Source organism: Micrasema longulum, unplaced genomic scaffold (assembly GCF_059751315.1).
Source record: "Micrasema longulum isolate JH-2025_06_02 unplaced genomic scaffold, ASM5975131v1 h1tg000595l, whole genome shotgun sequence".
Lineage (NCBI taxonomy): Eukaryota > Metazoa > Arthropoda > Insecta > Trichoptera > Brachycentridae > Micrasema > Micrasema longulum.
The window spans coordinates 1,161,030-1,188,721 of NW_028277791.1; the positions used below are offsets into that span (position 1 = coordinate 1,161,030).

Below are 27,692 nucleotides of genomic sequence, written 5' to 3' on the forward strand. Positions count from 1 at the left end.
ATTAATTACAATTTTTAAATATCAGAATAGGTAACAAATATTTATATGGAGAAGTAAATCTTATAATCGGCGTCGATAAATTGTATTAATATTATTATTCACAGAATTACAAACTTTATTAATATTATTCGTAAAATAGTCTTAATCAACACATTGATACATTCAAGGCAGGTTAGAAAATCTGATTCTTCACACCGTTAAAAATATTCAATGCGAAAAAAAAAATTATATTTGTACATAATTAAAAAAGTCTTATTGAAAACTCAAGCGTGTCTGCCTTAAACAGGTTATACCTAGATACGCAAACAACACACAATCCTGGGAAACCTATTACCAAAAAATTGTAATAGATAATCTTTACGTAGATAACCGGCTATTTTTATTATTATATAATTTATTTATTTTTATTCTAATTTTAAAATATTAAAAAACGTTTGTATTTTTTTAAATATGTTTGTTCATTCATGAGATAAACAAGTGTATTTTATAATTTTTTTAAATAGCCGGCGGTCAAGCATTATCTTTAAAGGTAGATTTTTTATAATATTCAATTAGTTTTTTAATTACGCTTTGTAGTAATTTAATCAATAATTTAAAACAACGTGTTCATATTTTTTACGAAACCTGCATACTCGTATATGCGAATTTGTTTTTTTATATGTTTAACATAAAGAAAAAAACGAAGAAACACTTTTTAAAAAAATCAAAATTGGCTTTAGAAAACGGCAAACTTCTTAATATTCATATAAACTCAAATATGAAACTATTTATTTCTTCATTAGTTTGAAACGATTTTTTTTGCATTTTTTTGTAAAACCACAAAGCCAGTGCCTCGGGTAAAAGGTTGATTAGTTTGTTTTTTTTTCGATCATTTTATTAGGATATAAACTAGATTTTCATTTAAAACAGTATCTCTTTTTAAATATGTAAAAAAAAACACTTTTTATACTAGTTATAAAAAGACCAATTATTTTACAAAAGATCTCAAAATAATGACTCCACTAAACAAGTAAGAATATAATTAACTAATTTTATGTTAATCCTATACGACAGTGACAGTCTTTTAAAACATAACGGTTATAGATATGCTGTTTGCACATCTAACAACAGCATTCTTCTTCATCATCAACTCATTCATCAGACTGGGTAGGCCGTTGGTATCGGCTTTTCTTGTTCTAAGGCTATATAATCTTCGATTCTGGATATCACTTTGACACAGGCTGTTTCTCTCGAAGATTTTCAAACATTGAGTTATCCAAGAGTTATTTGGTCTTTCTCTAGATAACTGTCGGTGAAAATTCATAGACATTGTCTTATGAACTGTATAACTGTAATGTATTTTTAACTAATAACAAATTAACATATTACAACAGAGATGAAGAACATTTAAGACAAGGTAATATAGAAATCTAGGCATCTACAGGGCTTATGACCTGTCAATGGCTGGTTTAAGTGGCCACTTTACACACTGTGTAACATTCACCATTCTGCCCATATTTGAACATCTATATTCCTTCAATTCTTTTATCTGTTGATGTTTGTGAAGTTAAAGAGCTGAAACCTTTATTTATGCGGGTGAGATTCATCTAATTGAATTATTTCACCTACATACTGGGCAACGCCTGAAAATATTATTTTTTCGATTTCTATACTTCTTCATGGACCAGGTAATTTATCAACAATATTTTGAGTGGGAGGGAGTTGAATCCAGTCCTTGTCTACAAAAATTTGGACAAACTCAAAATATTGTTTATAACAAATTAATATAATTTTTATTAAAATACTCGGGTAATCCAAAAAATTGCCCTTTTTCATAGTTATATATGACTTTTAGCTTATTTTACGCTGCTGGAGTATGATTTTTTCATAATTCCGCGGTATATATGAAGGTTGCATACGATGTAAGTAAAATTTTCCTCACCTCGATAATACACTGTAAAAAGGCGTGTTCTGCATACGTTACAATTGTGAACATTTTCGTCCTTGTAATCAGTAATCAGAAAATACTGTGCCGTCCGTTACAGTATTCTCTCTGATCTGAATTAGCCACCAAGGTCATGCGATTTGACCCCCATTAGACTTTTTCTTGTAGAGTTTCATAAAGTCACAGGTCTATGCAAATAAACCACAATCGACCGATGCCCTAAAGGAAAAAATACCACAGGCCATCGCTCAAATTCAGCGGGATTTACGCAGAAGCGTCATTAGAAATTGGACCACTCGGATTTGTGCCACCGTAAAAAGCTGAGGCGGGCATTAAAACGATGTCATATTTTTGACTAAATGGCACATATGGGCCTTTTAAACAAGAAAAGGTTTTTTTTAAAACCTCACACAACTTGTTTAATTTCATTTCAACATCTACCCGCCCTTAAGTTGAGAGTTATTTTAGTTATAAGAAACCTGCTAACAAGCCAGTTCCGCGGTTTATTGTGTTTGATTATGTATTTTTTTTCTGTTAATTTTGACCTTTTTCAATTGAAAAAATGAAATTTTGTTATCTAGGAATACAGGTAGTGGCCGCATAAATTAAAAAAAATGTCGGTGTTCGTTAAAAATACGAAAATATCCGACTTTTGCAGCGTACATCACATTGTGGTCGTTTGTAATTTTTTCGCAAATTTTGAAAAACAATAGCATCCCGTTAATATAGATGCAGTCAAAATACCATATTATCTGCACTAATATTGTTAGCACAAACGCCATTTACATGACATCAGACCTCCGACAGTTCAATTAAGGAGCTTTGTGTGATCATCCATGAATATATTGAAAAGGGCAGAAGACAGATCCTTGCCTGACCTACATTTGAGATAAAATGGTGAAGAAGTGATCACGTCACATATTACTTTTTCCTGTTGACGTGCCAAACAACTAAAGTTTTAATGATACAGAACGGAATTTCCTTTTTATTCAAATTTTTTTTAGTTTGTAAAATAATTTGTCTTATTCAGATGTAAGGAATAAAACATAACGGTGAAAAAAAAAAGCTTTTTTGAGAAACGTTTTATGTCATAAGGTGAGCAATCGTACCAACCACACCAAAAAGTAGACATTTCATTACCTATACATCAACGAAAGGCTAGAAATACATATTTAGGTATAATATAATTATAATATATATTAATATATAATTAAAAACTTCAGTAAAATATTGAACGTATATTTTATTTTAATTAGGCGCATTTTAATCGCGATTAATACATTTACCAAATAACTTTCAAAACTTTCCAATGACGTTTCAATTCTGAATGCCGATCAAGAATGCTAAAGTTGGTTTACTTTGATACTTGTAACACCTTGAAAGAGATTATAGTAATGACCTGTCATTGAATTCACAAAACTTTGTCATTCCTTCTTTAAATTCAATGTCTTCAAGATTCTGATTGTTCAAATTATTTTGCGATCAAATCTTCTGATTCCCTAATCTTATAAAATCACGTTCATTTCTATTCACTCTTAATGATTGTATTCTGAATAAATACGCTAATGTGAAATTTCGTTCGGCGAAAAGTTTGTTTTTTATTTACACACGTTTTCATTAAATGGCTAACATGATGAAACCACTAGATTTTTTTAAGGAAAACATTAAAAAAAAAAACGTAAAATGATAAATAGTTCTAATAATATTTTGTCCCTGAGATTGTATTTTTTAAAGTATTATTATAAAATAATAACCTATAAAGGCTTAACAGTAAAATGAATGAAAAATGATTTTAAGCCATTTAATTATAAATAAATTTACATTTTTTTTTTAAATATTCAGTTTTGTCTATAACTCTCTCTCTCTCTTTCTTAACACTTTAAGCACCGGTCGAATAAACATAGAATTTACCCTGTGCCCGGCCCATTTTTCTGAAATTTAATGCTTTGTGAAGGGTTTTTTAAAAGTGTCATAATAATGAAAATGCTGGGTTAAATCAATTGAAACATCTCAAATTTATTTAAAAACAATTAAATTAGTCATTTTTGTCTGATAGTTTTGCCAACATTGGCCTTGATGGAGAGCCACATTGCGCATTGCAATGTTCGCGCATATACAGAGTCTCACTCATTTTTTTTGTGCTTTGTTTCCCAGAGCCGTGTCAACACGTGATTATCATAACCATGCGTTGTGTCCCGGTCTCGTGTTTTCACGTGGTTTACCAGCAGCATAAAAGTAATAATAAAAGTCACTAGATGTCAATAAAATGCATTTTTTTAGACAGCTGGTAAACCACGTGAAAACGCGGGACCGGGACACAACGCCTGGTTATATAATCACGTGTTTACACGCTTCCGGATACAAACTGTTAAAAACGTTAAATAAATCAAACGTATACTTTTTAAATCTTTCATCAAAAAATATTGAATCAAATACTCTCAATTCTCGATGTTAGGGTAAATTAAAGTTAAAATAACATGATAGTTAAATACATCACTTGACCTTAGAGTAAAATAATAGTTTAAAAAGATAAAATACCATTGCAAGAATACCACAAGATCAAATTCAGTTACACGTCCATATTTGAATCCACGCTTTTTGTCAACTAAAAGAAGGTTCACTTTTGATGAGATGAAGTTATGTAAGAATGACTCGAACACTTTGGCCGGAGCAGAGAGAATAGCAACTGGCCTGTTATTTTCTATTATTCAGCAGCAAGGCTTATTACGGGAGTAAAAAAATATTCTCACATCTCACAACATCTTCGAGATTTGCACTGGTTAAAAAACCCAGAGAAAATAAAATACAAGCTGTGCTGGACAGTATTTAAATCCCTTCATTAAATGGCTCCAAAATACCTATCGGACCTTTGTATAAGGGAAAATACATGTCAAAGGAAATCTACTCTTAGGTCAGCATTTGATTCAGGAAGAGGAAAACTTGTCGAAATCCGGCGCTCCCCAAACACTAGAATTGGAGATCGTGCTTTTGCCGCCGTCGGCCCTCTGCCTGGAACCAATTGCCTTCAAACTTACGAATCATCGACAGTTCCAGTCAGTTCAGATCCCAACTAAAATTTCCCTTCTTTAAACTATCATGCCCTCAATTTTAAATCTGGAAATATAATATATCACTTAAGTTTAGTTAGAATATAAGTTTAGATATACAATTTGAAAGCGCCCTTGAGGTGATTTTTTACAAAAATGGCGCTACATAAATCATCCAATTATTATTATTATTATTAAAAGCCTTAGAACCACTTTAAAAATAAGAGTTACCTTGAATTTCTTTCAGACTTTGGAAAAGGTACCCAAATTTAAAACCTGGTTAAAAAGAAAACATAGCGGTCCCTTTAAAAACTCAATACAACCTTTCAGATAAACTTTAATTAACACGAAATACAGCTTGCCGGCAGTAGAATACTGCAGTATATGACTAAATGTTGAAAACGTTTCAGGCAGACTCATCGTGAACATTATAGACAAAGGCGTTAATTACTCACCTTACTTTGAGGCAACTTATTGCACCTTGATTTTCTTTTTCGCAATTTTTGCCTAGGAGCAGCAATCAAGTCGAAAACATTAAATTCCCGAAAAGATTAATATAAAAACATCTTTAAATACTGCTTTAAATAACCAACAACAAGTCCCAAGGTCTGTCAATATCTAAGTTTCAAGAGGTTCTTCGTATCTGTTAATTGTGAATAAAGAGATGGATCCATCGATTAAAGACAAAATTTTCGACATGTTTAAAATATTGTACGTTGTTAGTTCATGATATGGTTGGCATTTTCTTTTTTAGTCTCGTAAAGCTCGGATAGTCCGATCGGGTAGTATTGGAAACAGCTGTTACTAGTCAGAACTTACTGTTGATTAATAGCGGGAAAAGTTTAAATTGAAGACATTCCATTGAACGCCTGACTGCCAAGTTAGCGTCATTTCTCTTAATGTCTTTTTCTTCGTCTTCTTCATCGCTCGAGATTATGATCGAATAGTCAAAATTCAAACATGACTTTAAATTATCAAATTTTAAAAACTTTTACGTATTCAATGCAAAAAGTACCTCACATTTTCCATTGCTTTCTGTGACCATATATATTTATTTTTACACAAAATTTTATATTAAAACCATGTAAGTCTTAATATTTTTTCATAGTCTTTATGTAATAAAAATACACTTTTAATTTTAATTATTGATTTAAACTTTTAACTTTATTTTAATTTAAACATTTAATTTTGATTTTTAAATTAACTTTTACTTTTAAATTTTCATTTTTACTTTTGATTTCAACTCTTAATTTATACTTATTCATATTTTTATTTTTTAATTTTTAATTTTATTTCATTGGAAAGCCAACAGACATTTATACATTTATAAGAATCAATTATACCATAAGTTCATATCATAAAGTCTAATTAGAGGCTTCCACATAATATTGTTATTGTAAATGTTGTCACATAAAAAATATACATACCATAAAATAACTAATCATACAAAACTTATAATATTACTAGAAATGTAAATCTAAATGTAATACATATTATTAATATATCTACTTTTGAATATTGGTCACAAAGTATAATATATAATACAACTATAGTTGACCATACAGTGTTCATTTATTATGTGCCTACATACAGAACTGCACATAACCTGCAACATATAGGCTGCGAATTCAAGACGCAACTCAAATTATTTTTGGAAATTTCACTTTTAAAGGAAGTGAAAGAAAGATATCAATATCAATAGAATCTAATTTCTGATTACACATATGGCAGGTTCTATTTACAAATGAATATATACATCTACTACCTGCATCTAATTAATTATTGTTGGTTGTGAATTTTTACAAAGAAATTTAAATGTTCATGCAGAGAGAGAGGAAAAGAAGTAGAGTTGGAGCTATACAATGTCTTCTCCCTTTTATGTACTTTTTATTTAATATTCATATTTTTACTTTTTCAGAATTCATTTATTTTTCCCCTCTTCTCCTGCATTCATAATAAATTAGTGTGAAATCTGTAATTGGTCTTACTTTTCAAATTGTTCTTTCGTACCTTGTTTAATATAAAGACTGTATGATTTCCTTAATAAATAAATACATTTTTTTTTCGTGAAAGTCTTTAATTATTAAAAAAAATATATCGCAATGAGACTATCAAAATACAATGTTAACAAATTACAACAGAGATAAAAAACATTTAAGAGAAGGAATTATAGAAGTCCAGGCATTTAGTAGACTCGTAAAATAAACCGTTTTTGTATGATTCTTCTTTTTTATTTTTTTCACTTTACTCCTTAAAGGAGCATGTGGACATTCATACGCTTCTAGGAGACCTTATTGCTAGCCAGCATACTCTTTTCCTTCCACGTTAATCTCACGTCCCTTAGTTCCAACGAATAAAACTGAAATATCGTCATCGACGGCCTTCCAGAACGACGGGAGCCCACAGGTTTAAAAAATGTGTTTTAAAAACACATGCGCTGCACGTGTCCAAGCCAGGTCCTTGGTCGCATCCTCAATACGCTCGTTATTTCTCTCAAAACTCAAAAGATTTACTCCAGCAATTATGTATTTGCACATTTTTCTGAATTTTTTTTTCCCCGATTTATTTATTTACAGACCTATAAAGTAATTTTTTTTATGTATCACTAAATTCTATATTTTATGAAAAAACATACATATATTTTTCATCGTGGATAGTTAGATTCGGCGCTTTCACTTTTTTACTGGAATAACGATAACGAGCGTATTCAGGATGCGGTGGTAGACCTGGCTTGGCTGCTGCACATGCCTCAGGAGAACCTTAACCCAAGTTACCTCTTCTTCACACCTGTGGGCTTCACAGGTGTGGGAAGCGGGATTGACGTGAGAGGGGCAAGAGTGCTGGATGGCGATAAGGTCTCCTTGAGACATTTGGTGATGTGCATATGCTCCTCTTAGGAACGGATGTGAAAAATTAAAAGATACTAAAATCATTAAGAAAAAAAAAAATTATAAACTTACTGTTCTGCAATTTTGAGAAAAAAATAAATACACTATAATAAAGTCGATACTGAAACAAGCAAAAATTATGAAACTACGTCAACTAATATATTGAAATGTAATGTTTTTTGTTCATAAAATGATTGATGGTTATACCTCAAAAGAGTTGACTCAAAAGGTTTTTTCTAATCAATGTGAACATGTATATAAAACAAGAAATAAACATGAAGTAAGACTACTATTTCGTTGGAAAACAAATACACAGACTTCGTTGATGCACCGAGCTGTACAGTTATATTATAAGGAAATACCACTAGAAATAAGAGAGCAAAAAAATATTATCTTATTTAAATGTCAGTTAAAAAAACATGTGTTTAGCAGATAAGTTAGTTTTTAAAAAGTAATCATATTCGTGTTAGCTTTATAGAAGTTTTCTTTTTAAGTGTACGTATATTGTTAAGAAATGTAAAAAATTAGTACACGCTTTAATAATAATAAGATTTAAGTTAATATAAGGACATTCATTCATTATGTTTTTACTATTTTTCTACAAAAAATATTTATTATTTCTTAAATATTTAATAAAAGATTTGAACCTTTAACTTTCAGATTTTTCATTTTAAGCAATTGAATTAAATATTATATTTGTGTTAAATAAGTCAATACATTTAATACGACAATTGGCATCGGTTTCATAACCGACCTGTTCTTTAACGCTAAACATTTTAAATTTTACCAAATAACAAATTTATAACTGAAATTTGGGTTTTCAAAACCTCGAAACTTAAGGTAGGACATTTTAAAAAATAACATAAAAATAAACACATACATTTAAAATGTTTAAAAAGTATATTCAACGGACATTATTATAATATGCCAAATTTAGTGTAGGTAGTATATCCAACCCCCATCACATCTAATTTGTTTTAAAGTAAGGCAGCATTTTTAAAATGTAATAAGGGGGTAGAAATCAAATGGCCACTCTGTCGGAGGCTAACGATATTACTTTTTTAATGACTTTAGACGTCGAAACGATTTGGAAAATAGAAGTGTAAAAAAAAGATCAGTCTAAGTGTTCGTAAAATTAAAATACCCAATTTGATAAGAAAAAAGTTACAGAATTGAGATAATTTCGGTAATTATATTATTCGAATGATTTTTCTGAATCTGAAACCAGCACACGTTTATCTGATATTGCATAATTGAATTGCTTGGAAATCTCAATTAATTTTTCGCCCGAATCACCTTTGCAATTTTCTAAAATCAAGATTTGTACCCTGAATAAAGAATAGGCTATCTAATGTACGAATTATTTAAAACCTACGATGATTGAATCGAAGCCTTCATTTTTATCATCAAACACCCTTAATCTTTTTTTTGTAATTACAATTTTGTAAGTAAGATCTTATTTTATGAGCAATTATCTTTAATAATATTTTCAAATCATTTATTTCGGCTCAAAAAATAATGGATAAAAAAAAAAAAAAACGTAATTTTATCATTATCATATCCTTTTTTATACCCAGTGGTACAAAAAACACTGCATTGTTAAACCAACTACATTGTAATTCGATCATCTGTTTAAAGCCCAGAAAAAATTAAATATTGCATCACAACGTTTTAAATCAATATGTCTCGTCCACTCTGCCAGGACCTCAAGAATGGTGGGCAAACAACAAGGTGGACTTATCTTGATAATTGATAAAATTTATTTCCTTATTCAGATTATTATCTGAGAGTGGCCATCAAGTCGAAAACACTCGTCCAGGGTGGTTTTGTTCTTTTTCACACACAAAAGTGTATTCTCCGTCCAGCTGGATTCGGACAAAATATGTTTTTTTATACATTTATTATTATTTCCAAATACTACCGTTATGATTTATAAGAATCTTTTTAAGAGTAACGACGGTAAGTTTAATATTTGAAATAAAAAACTTTATAATAAAATAAATAAAACAACTTTGTTTTTAACCACTAACTTTTATTTTTCACCGACCGGTTTCAAAGCAAACAAGCTTCTTCGTCAAGGTTTACGTAACTACGTTTTTTTTATTTTGCTTATGGCAACAGCAAATCACAAAATAAGGAAACGAAAAGGTTGAAATGTCAAATTCAATGTCAAATGTCACTTTTTTTTGTATATGGCAGTTGCTTTATTACAAAATACAGGGTTTATATTTTAAAAATTTGACTTTTTCGCAATTGTTTTACATTTTATTTCTAGTTGGGTACGGGTCCCCAGCGGGGTGCCTCAAGGGTCTCTTCTGGGACCTTTGCTCTTCATAATTTTTGTTAACGACATTGATAAATGCTTTACCTCTTCGCGCTTGCTTTGTTTTGCTGATGACATGAAAATTTTTGCAACAATCAAGACCCCAGCTGACGTCTTTGATCTGCAGTCAGATCTCGACCGTCTAGAGGATTACTGCAACTCCAACTGCTTGGACCTTAATCCTTCTAAGTGTTCAGTTATTACATTTAGTCGCAAAGTAAATTTTTTACGTACTAACTATGTGCTTAAGGGTCAAAACCTCCAACGCTCATTATGTGTAAAGGATCTAGGTGTCTTCCATGATAGTAAATTACTTTTTGACACCCATGTTGACAGCATCATAAAAAAGTCATCGCGTGCGCTTGGCTTTGTTATGCGTAGCTCTACGTCGTTCACTATGGCAAAGACACTTAAAATCCTTTACTGTACATTAGTGCGAAGCAACTTAGAATATGCATCACAAATATGGAATCCTATGTACAATGTGCAGATATCACGCATTGAAAATATTCAAAAAAAATTCGTAAAGTTCATGTGTTTCCGGTTGAAACTTGAGTTTAAATCTGACCAGTATATTCATATATGTAAAAAACATCACCTACTGCCTCTGCAAAAACGTCGCGAAATAGCGGACATAATTTATTTACTTAAAATTGCCTCTGGTTCAATTGACTGTCCTGAACTACTTTGCAAACTTTCTATAAATGTTCCTTCCAAAGTTTTAAGAAATAACCCTCTTCTTCACATACCTCTTGTTTCATCTAATTATAGGCAAAATTCATATTTATGGCGAACTTTTAATAATTTTAATGTAATTAATAAATCATTTAACATAGATTTATTTGAAAATAATCTTAATAACGTGCGGCGTTTGCTTTCGAAATAACTCGTAGTATTTTTTTCTTTTCTTTTAAATTTACATTTAATTACTATTCATTTTATGTTCGAGAATCTTTTTTAACTTACTGTGATGCTACTTGTGAAAACCTGTAATTGGCTTATTTGTTATTTGTTTTGTTATATAAATATGTGATAATTATAGCTGTTGGTTATCCAAATAAATAAAATAAATAAAATAAATAAAATTAAATTAAAGTGAAATGTTGGGATGAGGAAGAATATACTTAAGTAGGCCAATCAAGAACTTTTCAGCATTTGCTCATGTGGAGAGGAAACCACTCAAAACTCTTCAGGAGAAGCCGGCCTGTTGACAATAGTCAACAGGCTTTCCGTTCCACTAGAAGAGTGTTCGGCGTTACGTTCCCTACTCTGGTTTATTATACCAATTACCTGCGCTTTTTAACCATGTATGGTACTACCTCTCTTGTAAGTTCTTTATTACCTATCACCGATAGGATGTCGCATCGTTCTTCACCCAGGTTTCTGCATCGCACCTCCAGCTGTTAGCTCTGAAAGCTGAAATAGGGACAATGCATCAATCAACAGATGACGGACATTTTGAGGAGTTTTATTGTTGCATTGGCAGCTGTTGATCTCGGAGCTTGAAACGATGCAGGTAGCTCATGAACCTACCATGGCCTGTAAAAATCTGGGTTAGCTTGAAGCTAGCTTTCTGCATTGTTCTGAAACAATAGACATGACAAATGGTGGAGATTTTTTCTTAGTAATACATCCGGTAGTTTCACTCAAATAACGATCGTTCCAGAGTTGAAAGGTCCTGTTTCTAATTTTTTTTTTGGCAAGGCTGAGTGGAAAATCGGCAAAATCAGGGGGTGTCTTCTTGTCATTCAATTTCACTTAGTAAATAGTTGATCCAAAATTTGAATATAAAAAAAAAGTTTGCTGAACCAGCGGGCAAGCCGACGTTCGCGCAGGACAACGTCTGTCGATTCCCGTAGTGTAAGAAAAAAAAAAATAATTTTACTTTAATCTTAATTAAGATAAAATAATACATTATTTTTGAAAGTATAATGTTGAAAAATTTCATTTTCAATTTCATTTCAAAAGTTTCATTTAAAATATGTTAAACTCTCCCCAAAACATGCATGATAAGCCCAATGTCCCTACCACTACGTCGCATCAAAGAAAAATGGAACAAAGATTATCTTCGAGGAATCACCAGGGACGCAGATGTGTAAAAGGGGTCTTTAAGCTTAACACAGTTGTCGACATGGAAAACATTTATACTTTTCACATGAAAAGGAACACGTTGGAGATACATCGCTTGCGGGCATACATGTGAAAAAGCTATACTACGTGTTTGCGTTTATGCGCTCCTAGGTAGAAATACCACATTGACACGGCTCAAAGAACCTTTTAAAATAAACGGTTTTTGTAAGTCCATTTTTGTACGTACTTTCATAGTAAACAGTAACTTTATTTATTTTATTGGAAAACGCTATGAAATTCGTGTCCTGTTGTTTTTCACAAAAAAATAATAATGCAGAGAATAGAAAGTTATGTAGTTATATTTTAATTAACCTAAAGCGTAAGACTGATCACTTCATCTTTCATGTAACAAAAATGATCTTACGTTTCTGCACTTGAATTTCCATTGCAGTACCTTGTAGATCATTAGAGGTGGATAAATAAATGATTATGATATTACGTTTTTAAATACTCTCATTAAAAAGAAAAAAATAAGATCTGTAGTGTTTTTTTTGTCATATATAATTTTTTTGTCTTATCAACCATGACGAGAATCAAATCCGAGACCGGTTTCATGGTAGGCAGTATCGCTGACCATTTTACCACGAGGCGGACTACATATTGATTGAAAAATTTGTTAATACTCGAATATTTAATAGACTCTGGACTGGCATCTGAAGCATTAAGTTCTTACTTATCTTACTAACATGTGACAAAAATAATCGAGATAAGGTGTGGTTGGTGTACCAAGAACCAGCGCTCCATGCATCTTCATTGGGTGATGATAATTATGATGACGAGAATGATGATGATAACATTTTTGATAAAACCTGTATACATAGTTCTGTGCTGTGCTTAAAAATAATGCTGTAAAAATATTATAAAATAAGAACGCAAGAGAAATCTATATTTTTTCCACTCCGACAGCCTCCGAAGTTAGATGTAAAGAGAAATCTTTAAAAACCGTTAATTTAAATTTATTTTTGACATAAGTACATCTCATTTATGTTATCCTCATCATGTATCATGGAATAATCATTACGTACATAATTATAAAAAAAAACTGCTGTAAAAAAATATTAAATCGGAATAAAACTAACTGCGGCTTACAACCCGACGGTTATCAATGTGATTTCTCATTCGTCAAAATTTGAAAGTATACAGAAAAGTGCCCTTGAACCGGGCACTCCGTTGAGGAGTCATTGTTTTCAATGTTTTACATTATGTATTTCTCTGTGTCCAAGCGGATGAAGAACACAGCTCAATAAAATAGAACTAAAACTCTGCACGAGTGTTTTCTTCTCAATGTCTCAAACCGGGATAAGCTGAGTCTGTCTCCTCATGTAGTGAAGCGGTCGCCTACCATTTACAAAGTCCGGGGTTCGATTCGTTGCAGGGTAGACATATTGCTTTTCCATTTTTTCAAAAATAATATATATATACCGGTGACTGGACCGGAACCCGCCATAGCAAATTTGCATATAGAGGAGGTAATTTGCTAATTATTGGACTTTATTTTCCTAAGCTAAAGTTTATAGTTTGAGAGATATGTAAACTTTTATATTTAGTGAGATTTTTCCAAAAATTTGACCTTCAAGAATTCAGAACTTTATTTTTTTTCTTTATTTTTAGTTTTTTAAAAAAAAATATTTGTTGGTAATCATAAACATTAGTAAATAAAATAAGTTAGAATTTTCAAATACTTAAAGGTCAAATTTTGGAAAAATCTCAATAAAATATAAAAATTTACATATATCCCAAACTATAAAACTTTAGTTAGGGAAAGTTTTATCCAGTGATTTGCAAATGACCTCCTCCATGTGCAATTTTTTATGACTTGCTCAATTCCAGTCACCGTGCATATATTTTTTTCGCTAAATATAGTTAAATTAGTAGTAGTTATTATTATACAATTATTTAGTGTGATCATGTGTTTTCATGTAAAGGATCTACACCGACAAGCCATATTTATTGGCTTAGTGAATCCTATAATAAAAAAATATTTTTAAAAAGTTTTTTTTAAAAGTAATATTACATGTAAATAATAAATGAAAAAAATAATGTAAAAAAAAACGTATTTTGTAGAGCAGTATTTCATTGTTCGTGGACTGGCAGCTGAAGTGTAAGTCTGATCACCTCACCTTCGTATAATGGATGATCAAATTATGGTGTATTTGGTTTACTAATACAGTGCACTATGTGAGTAATTTTATTTACATTTATAAAATATTATGAATGAATGCAGAAAAAAAAAAAAAATTTCTTAGATTCGTGCAGATTTTGCCAAGCCACACAGAGAAGTAGGGCGCCCGATATGGCAGCGTTAATGCACCAGATTTGTTGTTGAAATGGCCGGTCGAGCCATGTTTTATTTCTTACATTTCTTATTTGTCTATCCAACCGCAACTTGACCGATCTCGCGGCTATCTAGGTGCGGTGAATCGGACGTGAGGCCGCTGCAGATACAAACATACTGTTGAAATGTCAGTGGCGTACTCACAGTTTATAAAAAGGAATGTTTATTGTATATTGAAGATGTGAATTTCTAGCTATCTAAACACAGGTTTCACCTAGTCAGATAACAAGCAACCACACCTTTCATTTATATTATGTACTTTTCTTACCTTACTATTAACATATTACAACAGAGATGAAGAACATTTAAGAAAAGGTAATATAGAAGTCTAAGCCTAGTATGTAGGTGAAATAATTCAATTAGATGAATTTCACCTGCATAAATAAAGGTTTCAGCTCTTTAACTTCACAAACATCAACAGATGAAAGAATCGAAGGAATATAGATGTCCAATTATAGGCAAAATGGTGAATGTTACACAGTGTGTAAAGTGGCCACTTAAACCAGCCATTGACAGGTCATAAGCCCTGTAGATGCCTTGACTTCTATATTACCTTTTCTTACATATTCTTCATCTCTGTTGTAATATGTTAATATAAACAGCCCCCCAGGGAGTTGAATCCAGTCCTTGTCTACAAAAATTTGGACAAACTCAAAATACCTTACTATTTGTATTACCGATTGTAAGATTACTATCTTCTCTCTAAGTTCCTCAGAAAGTTTGTAGGGATAACGTTTTTTTTATACTAGTCTTGTCTTATCTTATTATACGCAAAATTCGTAAATATGGCAAATTTTCAATAATTTTAATGTAATAACGAAGTCTTTAAACATTGATTTATTCTCAAATATACAAAATGACGTACGGCAATTGCTTTTGAAAAAAAAATGTAGCGTTTTTTTTTTTCTTTTGAATTTAGCTCATTGTTTTATTTCAATTTGAGAATATATTTTAATTTACTGTAATACTACTTGTGAAAACCTAAAATTGGCTTATTTGTCATGTTTTTTTTATACATGATAAATGTAGCTGCAAACCTGGTTTTACTCAGAAAAACTTAAGGGAAATGTTTTCGTTCTGCCTGTTTTTTATTGAAGAAATATGTATATTTTTACTGTTATTTCATATTTTTTATGATCATCGTTCCCTTTTCGCACCTAATGATGCATAGGGTACGGCACTTGTATTCAAATTGCAGCGTATCTTGATCATTTTTGTTATGAAGGTAATATGATCAGTCTTACGTTTCAGGTCTCAGCCCAGGGACTATGAAATATTCTAGTGTAAAAACACATTTTTTAAATAAACATTTCATTTCAACCATGCCAAAAAATTAATATCTAACATGGTAGGCAAATTTGCTGACCACTATACCACAAAGCCGACAATACGATATGAATCTGATGATTAAATATAATATCAAATTGAATTATTCTTTGTTATGTAAAATATTTCGTTCAACACGAGTTTAATCAATAAACTCCTAATATACTTATCCAATAAAAATGTATTTTTTGCATTTAGATAAATAAATTTTCCTTGTATTTTTTTTATTTTTTATTTCTGAAACCATCACACTCATAGTAATAGACAATAAATAAAGAATTACAACAAATTACAAGACCGATTATGGGTTTTATATAGGAACAAAAATATAAAAAAACAAAACGTACAGTTCACTAGGGGGAAGGAAGAGGGGTGGAAAAATAGGGAAGGTAGAGAAGAAGAAAAAATAGTAAGTAAATATAAAACAATGAAAAAATGAATAAAAATGTAAATAAATATACACATCCAACAAACATACATATACAAACGTACACTCATCCATATATGTATGTACATACACATATATGCATTCACATACATACATACATGTACACATACATTCACACATATACGCATACACTAATGCACATACACACGTTATACACATATAATAAATAATAAAATAATGAAAGTGAAACAATAATAAAACAATAGTAACTAACAATTTTGTTCTTGCGACGTCTCTATCGCAATTTTGATATATTTTATAAAATAGTATTTTCTTTCGTTAAACAGATGTATTGGGCTAATTGTACTAGTATTTAAAGCGATATACTGATTTTACTTCATGTAGCAACAATCAATGTTTGTTGGATTCAATTTACCGACGCAGTTCGCTATTCACCATTGGTTACGGATAATTAAAGTTTTGAAAATTATTAAAAGTTTAAATTTTAGGATTAATTTTCTCTGACCGTGTAATTTTGTACAAAAATGACTAGCTCAGATTCATTTTGTGAGATTAAATTTGCTGTTTATTGTTCTTTAAATGAATATATTCAAATGAATATATAAAAATAAATTGAAACCTGTGTGAAGATTTCACAAATTATGTTGTTCCCTTACATATATATTTAAAAAATGCCGAGATTAGTTGGTAGGTTGTATACTATTTTTTTATGATAACATGAAAGTAACAAACAGCTTCGATATGTTTTAAGCGAATGTTAAGACGTAGATTGCAGGACTCAAGACTATAAAAAATGTATGATTTACTCCTGGTTATACGGTGAATCTAATATAAAAATGAAATATTATCGCCCGTTAAAACTCATTGAATTATATTACATTCAATCGATTTTTTGTACAATTTACATTTTTGTTAACAAATATTATTATTTTATTCTAGTATTTCAAAACGGGTGAATTCACAATTTGTAAGTATTCAAACAGGTTCTCGTCTTATTGCGTGACAAAATGTGAATTGAAAATGTTAAAAAAAAAAAAATGTTCTTAGATATTAATATGAACATCGTTTTGTAATTTTCATTTCTTTTTCTCATAATCAAAAAAATACACAAATGTTGTACTCTTAAAAAGCTATGATAAAATAATCCTTAAGAGGCGGTGCTGTAAGGTCGTGTTACATTAAACAAAAGACGGAATATTCTGAAATTTTAACATTAGAAAAATATAAAAAAGAGACATTTAGTTTAATAAGTTCGTTTTCATAATGTATAAAAATCATAATCGTCAATACTTTTCCCTACTCAATGATGCATAGGGTACTGCATTAATACACCAACCGCAGAATCTCTTGATTATTTTTGTAACATGAAGTTAAGATGATCAGTCTTACGCTTCAGACGCCAATCCAGAAATTATGAAATAATGTTCTAGTGTTAAAACACCTTTGATAAAAGTTGTTGTATAATTTAGGCATAGGCAAAGTAAATTAAAAATTTTAATTACGCCGGCCATTCAGCTAGTATGTCCTTCTGCGCAGTGCTAATACCCGAATTTAAACGAATGAGAAAAACAATCACGACTGATGTTTTTCTTGTCTTATGTATGGTACATATATTTTTCTTGCTATATGGATGCTGTTGTTTCTTTCAAACAAACACTGGCCAGAAAACAGCGTCTTTGTTCTCTTTGTTATAAGTTCAATACTCGTGCTCTTTCTCATACAGTTAAATAGATTTATTGTGGTATTGGCATCGTTTCCATTTATTTAATTATTTTTTGCAAGGCAAGGATAAGTATTTAAAATATTAAAATTCTGCATATTAATACAAAGTTTACTTTCCAAAGCCTATGTTAAAATATCAGTTTAAAGATAACAAAAAATACAACATCATCATTTTGAAAAATAGAAGAAATGTATCAGCCACACAAGAGATAATATAAATAAAAAAATATATTTTTAAAAACCATCGCACGCCCCTGTTCTACTCTGTATGGTGAACACGAAAAAAGCCGTAACAAAATGCTTACTGCCAAAAGGCCGTATATGGAAGCTTAATTTTAAGCCGAACATATTGCCTTAACTCGCTTCCGGATTTTTCAAAGTAACATAAAAATATTTTTATTAATAACAAACGTTTTATTTACCACAAAATTTACGTTTTGCGTTAATATAAATTTGTATTTTGCGTACAAATAGCTTTTAAAATCCTTTAATCAAAAGTTTGTATCTTAATCATAAAACTTTAAATACAAAACACAATATAAATTTAGAAATGTATTTGTAAAGTTTTTTATTCAAATGATGATTAAATTGACCTACTTTTTTATGTTTTATCAAGCATCCAATTTTATAATAAACACTACCATTGAAGCTAAGAGACTTTTAACATAAAAATAACATACAAAAAAATACTATTTTAATCCTCGTTGTAATTAATTACAATGTGAAGGTATGTCCATTGTTTTTTTTTTGCTGACTTTACAACATGTTTGAATCCCAATTTTTTTTTCTGGGAAGGTTGACATAAAATAATCATTTCAAATGTGGAGTTACACAGCCATATTTAAATGTACTTGGACTGGCATCGGAAGTGTATGCAACGAATGAATGTCCGCTAATTCAACAACACAACTGTATAAAAGAGGGCGTGAAGATATGACTCATAACAAGGAAGACAGAGACGGTGTTCTGTGGCGGGTGTTGGGTAAAACATATTCAGTCTTCAGTCGGTTGATGACATTGATGAGGTACGCACGCGCTTAATATGAGCAGCGTATTCGCGATTTTTAATTTATTTTGCTACAATAGGGCTAAATCATACGTTTAATTGCATTAATTAAAGAAAGGGAATTACTAAACAGCATTTCTCCGTGTTTTATTTTTAAATGTCTGAATTTAAGAATATTTTGTCTTTTACTAGTTTACTAGTGGTAACACAATGTTACTTCACCACGCGCAAAGGGATTATTTATCACAGTCTTTAAACAGTTAATAGTAATTCTACAAAAATACTTTAGGGGAAAGTTCTATTAAGTAAGTTTTCATTACTTACAAAAATTAAACAATGCTTATTTCACAAAATTAAATTTTTGTCAATGGTACCTCGTTGCTAAATACCGTTTTACTTTGAAATAAAACTGTTTTTTCGTTTATACGTTGTGTATATGCTCTCTTAGGTGGCCACAATTCAATTTATGGAACACGTGTATGAAAATTTAGAAATAAATGGATTCTAAAAACTTTAAATGAGATTTTACAATCATTTTTCCTTTTCACCTGCAGAATTTATCATTTAATTAATCGAATATTTCCTTACCCAGCAAGCTTGACGCGTTAATCGTTTGTTTTTTTTCACTATTAATCCATTTCCAGTGAAGTTCCCGCGCTCGCCTCTGATTGGCTGGATTCTCCACAATGGCGCCTTTTGCGTTGGCCATTTCAGTCGCGTATTAATCATATCCGCCGGAATAAAGAAACCGCCATTACCGACGGACAATCTTCAGCTCACAGGGTGTTGTAATAGCTAAACTTTATTTATGGCCTCTGCTTGATAAAGAGAGCCATTTTTAAAAGCATTCTTAGTAAATAAAACATCTGAGCGATTATGAAATGTAATAAAATAATTGAATGTACTATGTTTTTAAATTGCAATGATAATGTTTGTTTGTGGCAAAGTACAACAAAAGTCTTAAGGTGGATTATTTTGTTCTTGTTTGTTGTGGATTGGTGTGTTGTGTTAAGGAGCCATCTGGTGCGCATCTCTTATATGAGTATTGTATGAGTAGAATTCCATTGCTTTCATGTGTTGTGTCGAGACGCCTAGCAATGTCCATATAAGCGATACGCGCCAGATGACTCCTCAACACCCCACTCGACAACACAAGAGAACAATGTTATATTGATAATCTCCGTTGTGTAATAGCTAAGACGCTTGCGTCACTCACGGGGAGCTAGAAGTTTGATTCCCAGTAAGACCAAAAAAATCAATGTAATTTTTGGCACTTCTTGCCATCGTTTCAGACAACATTGCAGCCACCATCTGGCGCGTAAGGGAATAATTATTTGTCAGTGTTAAGAATATTTTTCATTTACATTACATACTCGTATCATGGCCCCGCCCCGTCTAAAAAAGTTTCGGTTGGACAAAACTTTATAACCAGGTTTTTATACAAATTTATTATAAATTTTACATAATATAATAAGTTCGGTATGAAGTATATGGGATGTATTTTAAACTTTCACATTTTTTTAAATTTTATATTTTCTTTGTGACTCCGGAACATTATTATATAGTTATGGTTTAACAAAATTCATGTTCAATTATTTCATTTATGGCAATTTCTTCGAATCAAACAATAAAATGAAAAGTGTTATTTATGTAATTTTATTTTTAAAACGTATGCGAAATAAATAAAAAGATTCACAGATGGAACTACCAATATTGCTTACCCAAAGCAACAGTGAGATAAACCCGAAATATTCGATTTTGAGATACACGTGCAGATATGTGAGTAAATGTAGTAAACGAATGTTTTCAAATAATAAAACACTAAAGTAAGATAACCAATGTGAATATATTTTTTTTTTAAATAATTTAATTCAGTCAGACGCTTTTCACACCTCTAAGTCCGATTACTCAGAATATGTTCTTCAGGGATATCTCACTGTTACTTTGGGATAGTGGCTTGCGTTTATAAAGGAATTAATATCAATGCTTGTATATAATGAGAAAAAAGTAAGCAAGAGAGGAAAAATAAAAAAAGAGAAAGGAGATGTTTCTTGACGCGTGATTAAAACAAAGCTGCTGTAGAAACATCTTAATTGGTGAATGGGATATGATTTCATACTCAAGCCGCATGGACGTGATATGAGTTAGAGAAGATGTAGGAATTATGAATGTAAATTAAGGGTGCTATTAATGTTTGTTCTCTGGAATAGATTTTTGTAATTTGATCAACCACTGAAAAATAATGGTGTTAAAATTATTTTTTACTCAAAATTTGCTACGATCTCTCATTTAAACAGGTAAATTATCTATGTTCAAAGCATGAACTTTGTGGTCGAACACTTTCATTAACTTTTTATGTCTACCAGTTTCGAGACGTACCGGCGTCTTCGTCAAGACACTCACTACACCAACATGCAAATACTAAAATACACCTTCACCTTTACTACCACCAAAGTATGCATAGTATTTACGAAAAAATGCATAAATTACAGGCAGAGTTAAAGAGGATGCAAACACCACCATGTCCGAACGTGCACTAAAATAAGATTAATAATATTTAGCGATATGTTGCAGGCTTTTTTTTAATTACATTTTTTTAATAAAGGAGATGCATATTTACTGCAAAAGATATGTTCCTTCTTATTTTTTTACTAAAGTGTGAGGATCTGTTGGTGGAAACTCATACAGGAGAAGCCGGACTATTGACAGGCATAAGCAGATCTTCCGTTCCACTTTGAGAGCGTTCAGCATTTTGTGTCCTTTTTTTATTTATTTCAACAATCACCTTTACTATTTTTTTATTTTTTTTTACCATGTATGATATTACCTCATGCAACAAGTCCTTACGACGTGATATGTTGCAGGCTGTGTGGGGGGGGGGGGGGATTCAGGTAGGGGCAAAGAGGTTGAACGCTACACGATTGGTTTATTTTTAAATCAAAAAGTGAAAGTGTGTTTTGGTATTTGCATGCTGGTGTAGTGAGTATCCTGACGAAGAGAGGGGTATGTCTTGAAACCGGTAGACACAAAAAGTCGGTGGGTAGTTAAAAACTTATATTTATTTACATTAATTAGGTAGAAAAACAATGCTTTTGTTACAAGAACGATTCTCACTGAATTATCTTATTTTCCCATTGAATCCAAATATTCCATCCGAAATTGTCCATAAAATATATTTTTTTTGGTATAGTATGTTTTTCTCCCAAATTAGTCTACCTTGTCTCTTATATATAATTCTTTTTTGCAATAAAATTTTTGGAGTGGCTTCAAAACAATACTCCTTCATTTATGTATTTTTATTCACCCAATTGCGTATTAGTCTAAAAAAATGATTTTGGGGTAAAACCGGATGACTTCGGGTTTCCCGACAATTAATTGTGAAGTTTTACGTCTTATTGGAAATAATGCATTTGTCTCAAAATTGTTCATTCCATGACTGTCATTTGTGAAGTGCAAATCTGCACTCAATTATTACCTGTTTTACACATTGACTAACCAAATTTGTGAACCACTCGAGCATAATACAATAATTGATTGTTTTATTAAAATGCTACGCTACTGTCTAAATAGTTTTTCAACTTTTGCTACTAGTGTTGAGAAGTGATTTTTAAGCCTCAAAAATAAAACACACAATTACTAAAAAATTATTATGAACTGTACCTTCGGGTGTATCGAATTTAATCGCTCTGCAAAGGAAAATAGAATGAAAATATTTTTGCAAACTACTATTAGGACCATAAAAAAGTTAAGTCGAAAATGAAATAAGGGCTTAATTTGATAAATCAAATTTAAAAAAAAATTAAAGCTGACACCGAATAAGCAGGAAAAATTCTCTAAAATTAACCTGATTATTTTTGTGACTTTCAAAAACTTCTTTTTTTTAGATCAGTGTTCTATTCCAGCTTCTTAAGAGCTATTTTTAGTTAGAACATTTTCAAAAAGGAATAAAGGAAGTCTAGGCATTTACAGGGCTTATGACCTATCATTGGCTGGTTTAAGTGGCCACTTTACACACTGTGGAAAGTGTCAAGACTTCAATATTTCCTTCTCAAAAATATTTTCCCTCTCTGTTGAAATAAATTCGAATATGAACAACTCCCTAGGAAGGAAATCCAGTCAGTCTGCAAAGCATTTGGACATACTCAAACTTTGTCCAATTAGTATTGTTTATGCTGTTAATTATTTAAAGCCTCAATTTGGCGGCCTCCGTGAGGACGCCAAAGACGCTTGACTCACGCATGGAAGGTTCCGGGTTCGATTCCCGGTGAGAACACAAAAATTCAACGTTATTTTTCTCAAGCCTGGGTGTTCTGTGATGTAATTCACCACTGTAATTGGGCCTTCTGGCCTGTTGTGGTGCAAAAAAAACATGTTTTAATCATTTTATTAATCATTGTTATCCACAGAGGTTTCACCTGTTAAATATTTATTAAAATTATTGAAATATCAAAGATTGAAGTATTATAATGTATCCACCCTTTGGCGTGCGTTTGTTGACTAACATTTATTACAAGGGTTCTCAGAAGTAGGGAGAGGAACCCCAGAAGACTAATCTCACAGATATTGTGGGAAAAGGGGTGAGTTTATTACGCAATCACGGTTTTTCATATAAATATAAGTTTTACCCAATATTAATTAGCTTTGCCCTCAACTTGCGGTTCTCACAATACAGTATCCGCATTAGATTCTAGTTTATTTCCCTCGTGGATTTAAATCTTCCGAAAAACAAAGTAAATTACGTACATTATTCTTCCGAAAAAATCTAGTTACGAATTATTTGCCTGTGAAACGAACCTTTGTTCTGACCACTAAAATAAGAAGGGTAACTCTGGTGTATGTATATTTTTAGGATTATTTATTGTAGTCGAAAAAAAAATCCATTCACTATAATATTAATTTTTAAAGAAGTAAAAAAAGCTTATATTTTATCACTAATTCAAACAATCCTTAGTAACTGAATAAATGTATTATTTTGTTTGTCCACTTTGTCCGTTATAATATTTAAAATTGATTTATTTGTACAAATTGGTTATTACATTATTGAAATATTATTACTTAACAGATATAGAAGAAGAAATAGGTGTTTGACTCAATCTGATGGTATGTACCAGTTTTAATTAAAAATAACACTTTGATTAAAAATCAGAAAAAGTTAAGGTCTACGAAGAATTCTATTTTAATGCCATCGCGATGAAGATTCTTAATTTGTATTTAGGACAAAAATGCCTTCCGCATTCGGTCTCTTTATTTCCATCTCATATTTTTTTTCATTCGACTATTTTCTTCTGCTTTCCAGATGAATCCTTCCTCCTGTCGACTTCCGTTCCTGTTCATCATTCTTCAGGTCAGATTTCCTCACACTTTTCTTTTCTTTCATCATTTCTTTTGCGTTTCTCGTCGTTCGGTGGCATTCTTAGATGTTTTTCTTTTGATTGTAATCAAACCTTAAGAAAAGGGAAAAGAAAATAATAATTGCTTGTAGATAAATCAGAGTATTGCTTTGCTTGCATTTTACATCAGCGCTTTTACACTGAGAGATTTCAGTGGTTTTTTAAATATATTTTATTTGTTAAAAACTAAGCCAATTTGTCTAAAAAAAAAAAATTACTCCGCCCGTGACGTCACTAGTTGTCGTCGTTAAGTTATCCCTACTAGTTAGTTGGCTTCCCGGAAACCAGAAATATGTCCAACGTTGTCGTTGATTAGCGATAACTTTTGACGTAGTTCAAAGTAGTTTTTTTTTTTTTTTTTCAATTATTTTTTGAAACACTTTGCCGTACGTTTAAATGCTCTTTATTTGTACCGCGCGTTAGAAATCTTTTTACATATTAAATTTCCCGTAGTACTGAGTTTCTTCATTAGGTAACAATAACACATAATAATAAATATACAATTAAAACCATTTACCTGACAGTTTATTCAAAAAAGTAAATAATAATACTTAATTACGGTATTTTAGAACAAAAAACACATACTCCAACGCTTTTCTATTTCATTTTGAGTCTTTATTAAAAAAAAATACATTTGTTATTTTACAATATTATTTAACATCATAAAATACAAAAATTTCAACAAAAATAGTCCAGATAAACTATGAGCTGATTTTTCGTCGGGTGCTTAGACATTAGTCATTTAATTTTTGAATCAAAGGAACATAAACTTAAAACATGATAAAATAGTTTAAAACAATTAAAAAGTTTGAAAAAAAATACAGTTTAACTATTAAAATTGCACCTCTTATTTACAGTTAATTTAAGGTGTAAACTAGTTAAAAAGGTACTTTTTCAAAAACTAAAAGCTGATGCTTGAAGATTAATGATATTTTTTTAATAATAACTTAGGTTACTCAATCATTTTATTCAAATTGGCGTTTGCGAAACTTCACGTCTCTAATAAAAATACTCCGTCTTGTATTTTCTTCAAAATCTACCCTTCAAACTGACCGCCTGACCGCCATGCTCGTAGCCATTTATTTATTATTTATTATTTACGTTCCACCCTTTGTTATTGTCTCCTATTCCAATATTTCTGTCCTTGTGGTTTTGTTCCTCGTTTGATAGAAAGTCCTTTGAAATGCATTAAATTTATGCATTCTAACTGCTATATTTATATTGATGCTTTGCATACTCTGTGATGCTATTGTATTTTATTTTGTCTGTTTTTTCGACTCAGAGGTCTGTTTGTCTCTGTATTTATTTCATTTTTCATAGGAAATTTGTATTTCGTCTTAGTATGTATTATTAAGTAGTTGAATGAACCATTTTTAACGTAAAATATCATATCTTGTACTTAATATAATACAAAGTATAATAATATTGTAATATTTCAGCAGTTACTATTAAAAAGACGTCAAATCAATACAAATATTACAAAACTAGGGTGAAACATACATAATTTCTTGTATTTATAATTATAAGTATTTTTTAAAGGCGGATTTATTTTTTTATTGATCTTATTATCACATATGAATAACTGTGTGTTATATGGAATGAAAAAGTAATTATAATAAACCAGTAATTAGCCTACATGATATGCAGGTTGATACTAACAGCAGGTTGGAGAAGTAATACAACCTTAAACATCGTAGGCACATAACTCTCAACTCTTTAAAACATAGTGGTATAATAAATGTACCACATATTCTTTTTTTTTACAAGAACCGTGGTAAATATATATTCCCATATTGATAATACAATACAGACATTACACTTTCGCTTACATGAGTCACTAGTTAAAAGAGTTATTTACAACCTCACTGAAATCGTGGTAGTCAAATTCATACCACCTGGAGAAGCGTTTACAATTTTCGTTGAACATTCAATAGTTAGAAAAATAATAATATTTTATTACATGTCTTTAAAATAAAAAGCTGTGCCTCAAAAAGTTAAAAGACGGTGCTTAGAAAATCCTGTGAAAACGGTGTTACACTTAGTAAAAGATAATATTTGTAAATACGGGTATTTGACACATTATTGAGAAAAAAATTGGCAATTCTGCAGTTTCTAATAGCTTCTCAAAATAAATGAAGCTTCGTTTTTGTTCTCTCGCAAAATACAGATTCTTTATTATACGTAGGGACCGTCGATTTATTATACAACAAATTTTACGAATGTATGTATTTCATGGCTGAATTTTCGAAATTACGTTGACCACTTTGCGCTGATTAGTATGGACAGCTCCGTTACATCTGACCGAAATATTCATGAGTACACAGTGGGATTCAACTGCCTGTCGGATGTGGCCATAAGACTGATGTTTGTCCAACACCTCAAATGATTGTCCGCAAATTTACAGGCCGTCCGCGTAATTGTGGTGTCCATTGTATTAAACAGAACCATCTGAGCCTACTTTGGAGGTGTCACTATCACGTGGGATGGGACCCATTCAATTCCTTAATTAAATTGCGTATCAAATGTATACCAGTAAATCAACTGCAAAATACATACGAATATGCAAAATTATTATCAATGCTTGAAATTACTTCGGTTAACCCTAAAATAAAGACATTTACATTTACAAGTATTATTATTTTTCAACAATATTTTGAGTTTTTCCAAATTTTTGTAGGCAAAGACTGGATTCAACTCTCTGGGGAGCTGTAAACATTAACATATTACAACAAAGATCTTTGTCCATGAAGAAGTATAGAAATGGAAACATCTAAAAATTTTCAGGCGTTGCCTAGTATGTAGGTGAAATAATTCAATCAGATGAATCTCACTCGCATAAATAAATGTTTCAGATCTTTTTCTTCTTCACTTTACAAACATGAACATATAAAAGAATTGAAGGAATATAGATATTCAGATATGGGCAGAATGGTGAATGTTACACAGTGTGTAAAGTTGCCACTTAAACCAGCCAATGACAGGTCATAAGCCCTGTAGATGCCTTGACTTATAAAACCTTATCTTAAATGTTCTTCACCTTTGTTGTTATATGATCAGACTACATAAACAATTTTTATTTTGGTGAAGTCGTCACATTTTTAAAAATAAATAAGAAAAAAGATATATTAATTATGTAAACACCTTTATCGGTTACAAATTAATCAGGCAATTACTTGTGTTTTCGTATAAGTT

At 30.9% G+C, this 27,692-nt stretch overlaps 1 protein-coding gene across 1 annotated transcript in view; it reads left to right on the plus strand.

The window, feature by feature from the left end:
* LOC148280318 (uncharacterized) overlaps window positions 1-27,692 on the plus strand; it is a 223,049-nt gene that overhangs the window by 172,509 nt on the left and 22,848 nt on the right. The window contains exon 4 of the mRNA XM_088228569.1: window positions 24,407-24,454. Coding sequence (XP_088084695.1) covers window positions 24,407-24,454 — 48 coding nt within the window. The remainder of the gene's footprint in view (window positions 1-24,406; window positions 24,455-27,692) is intronic.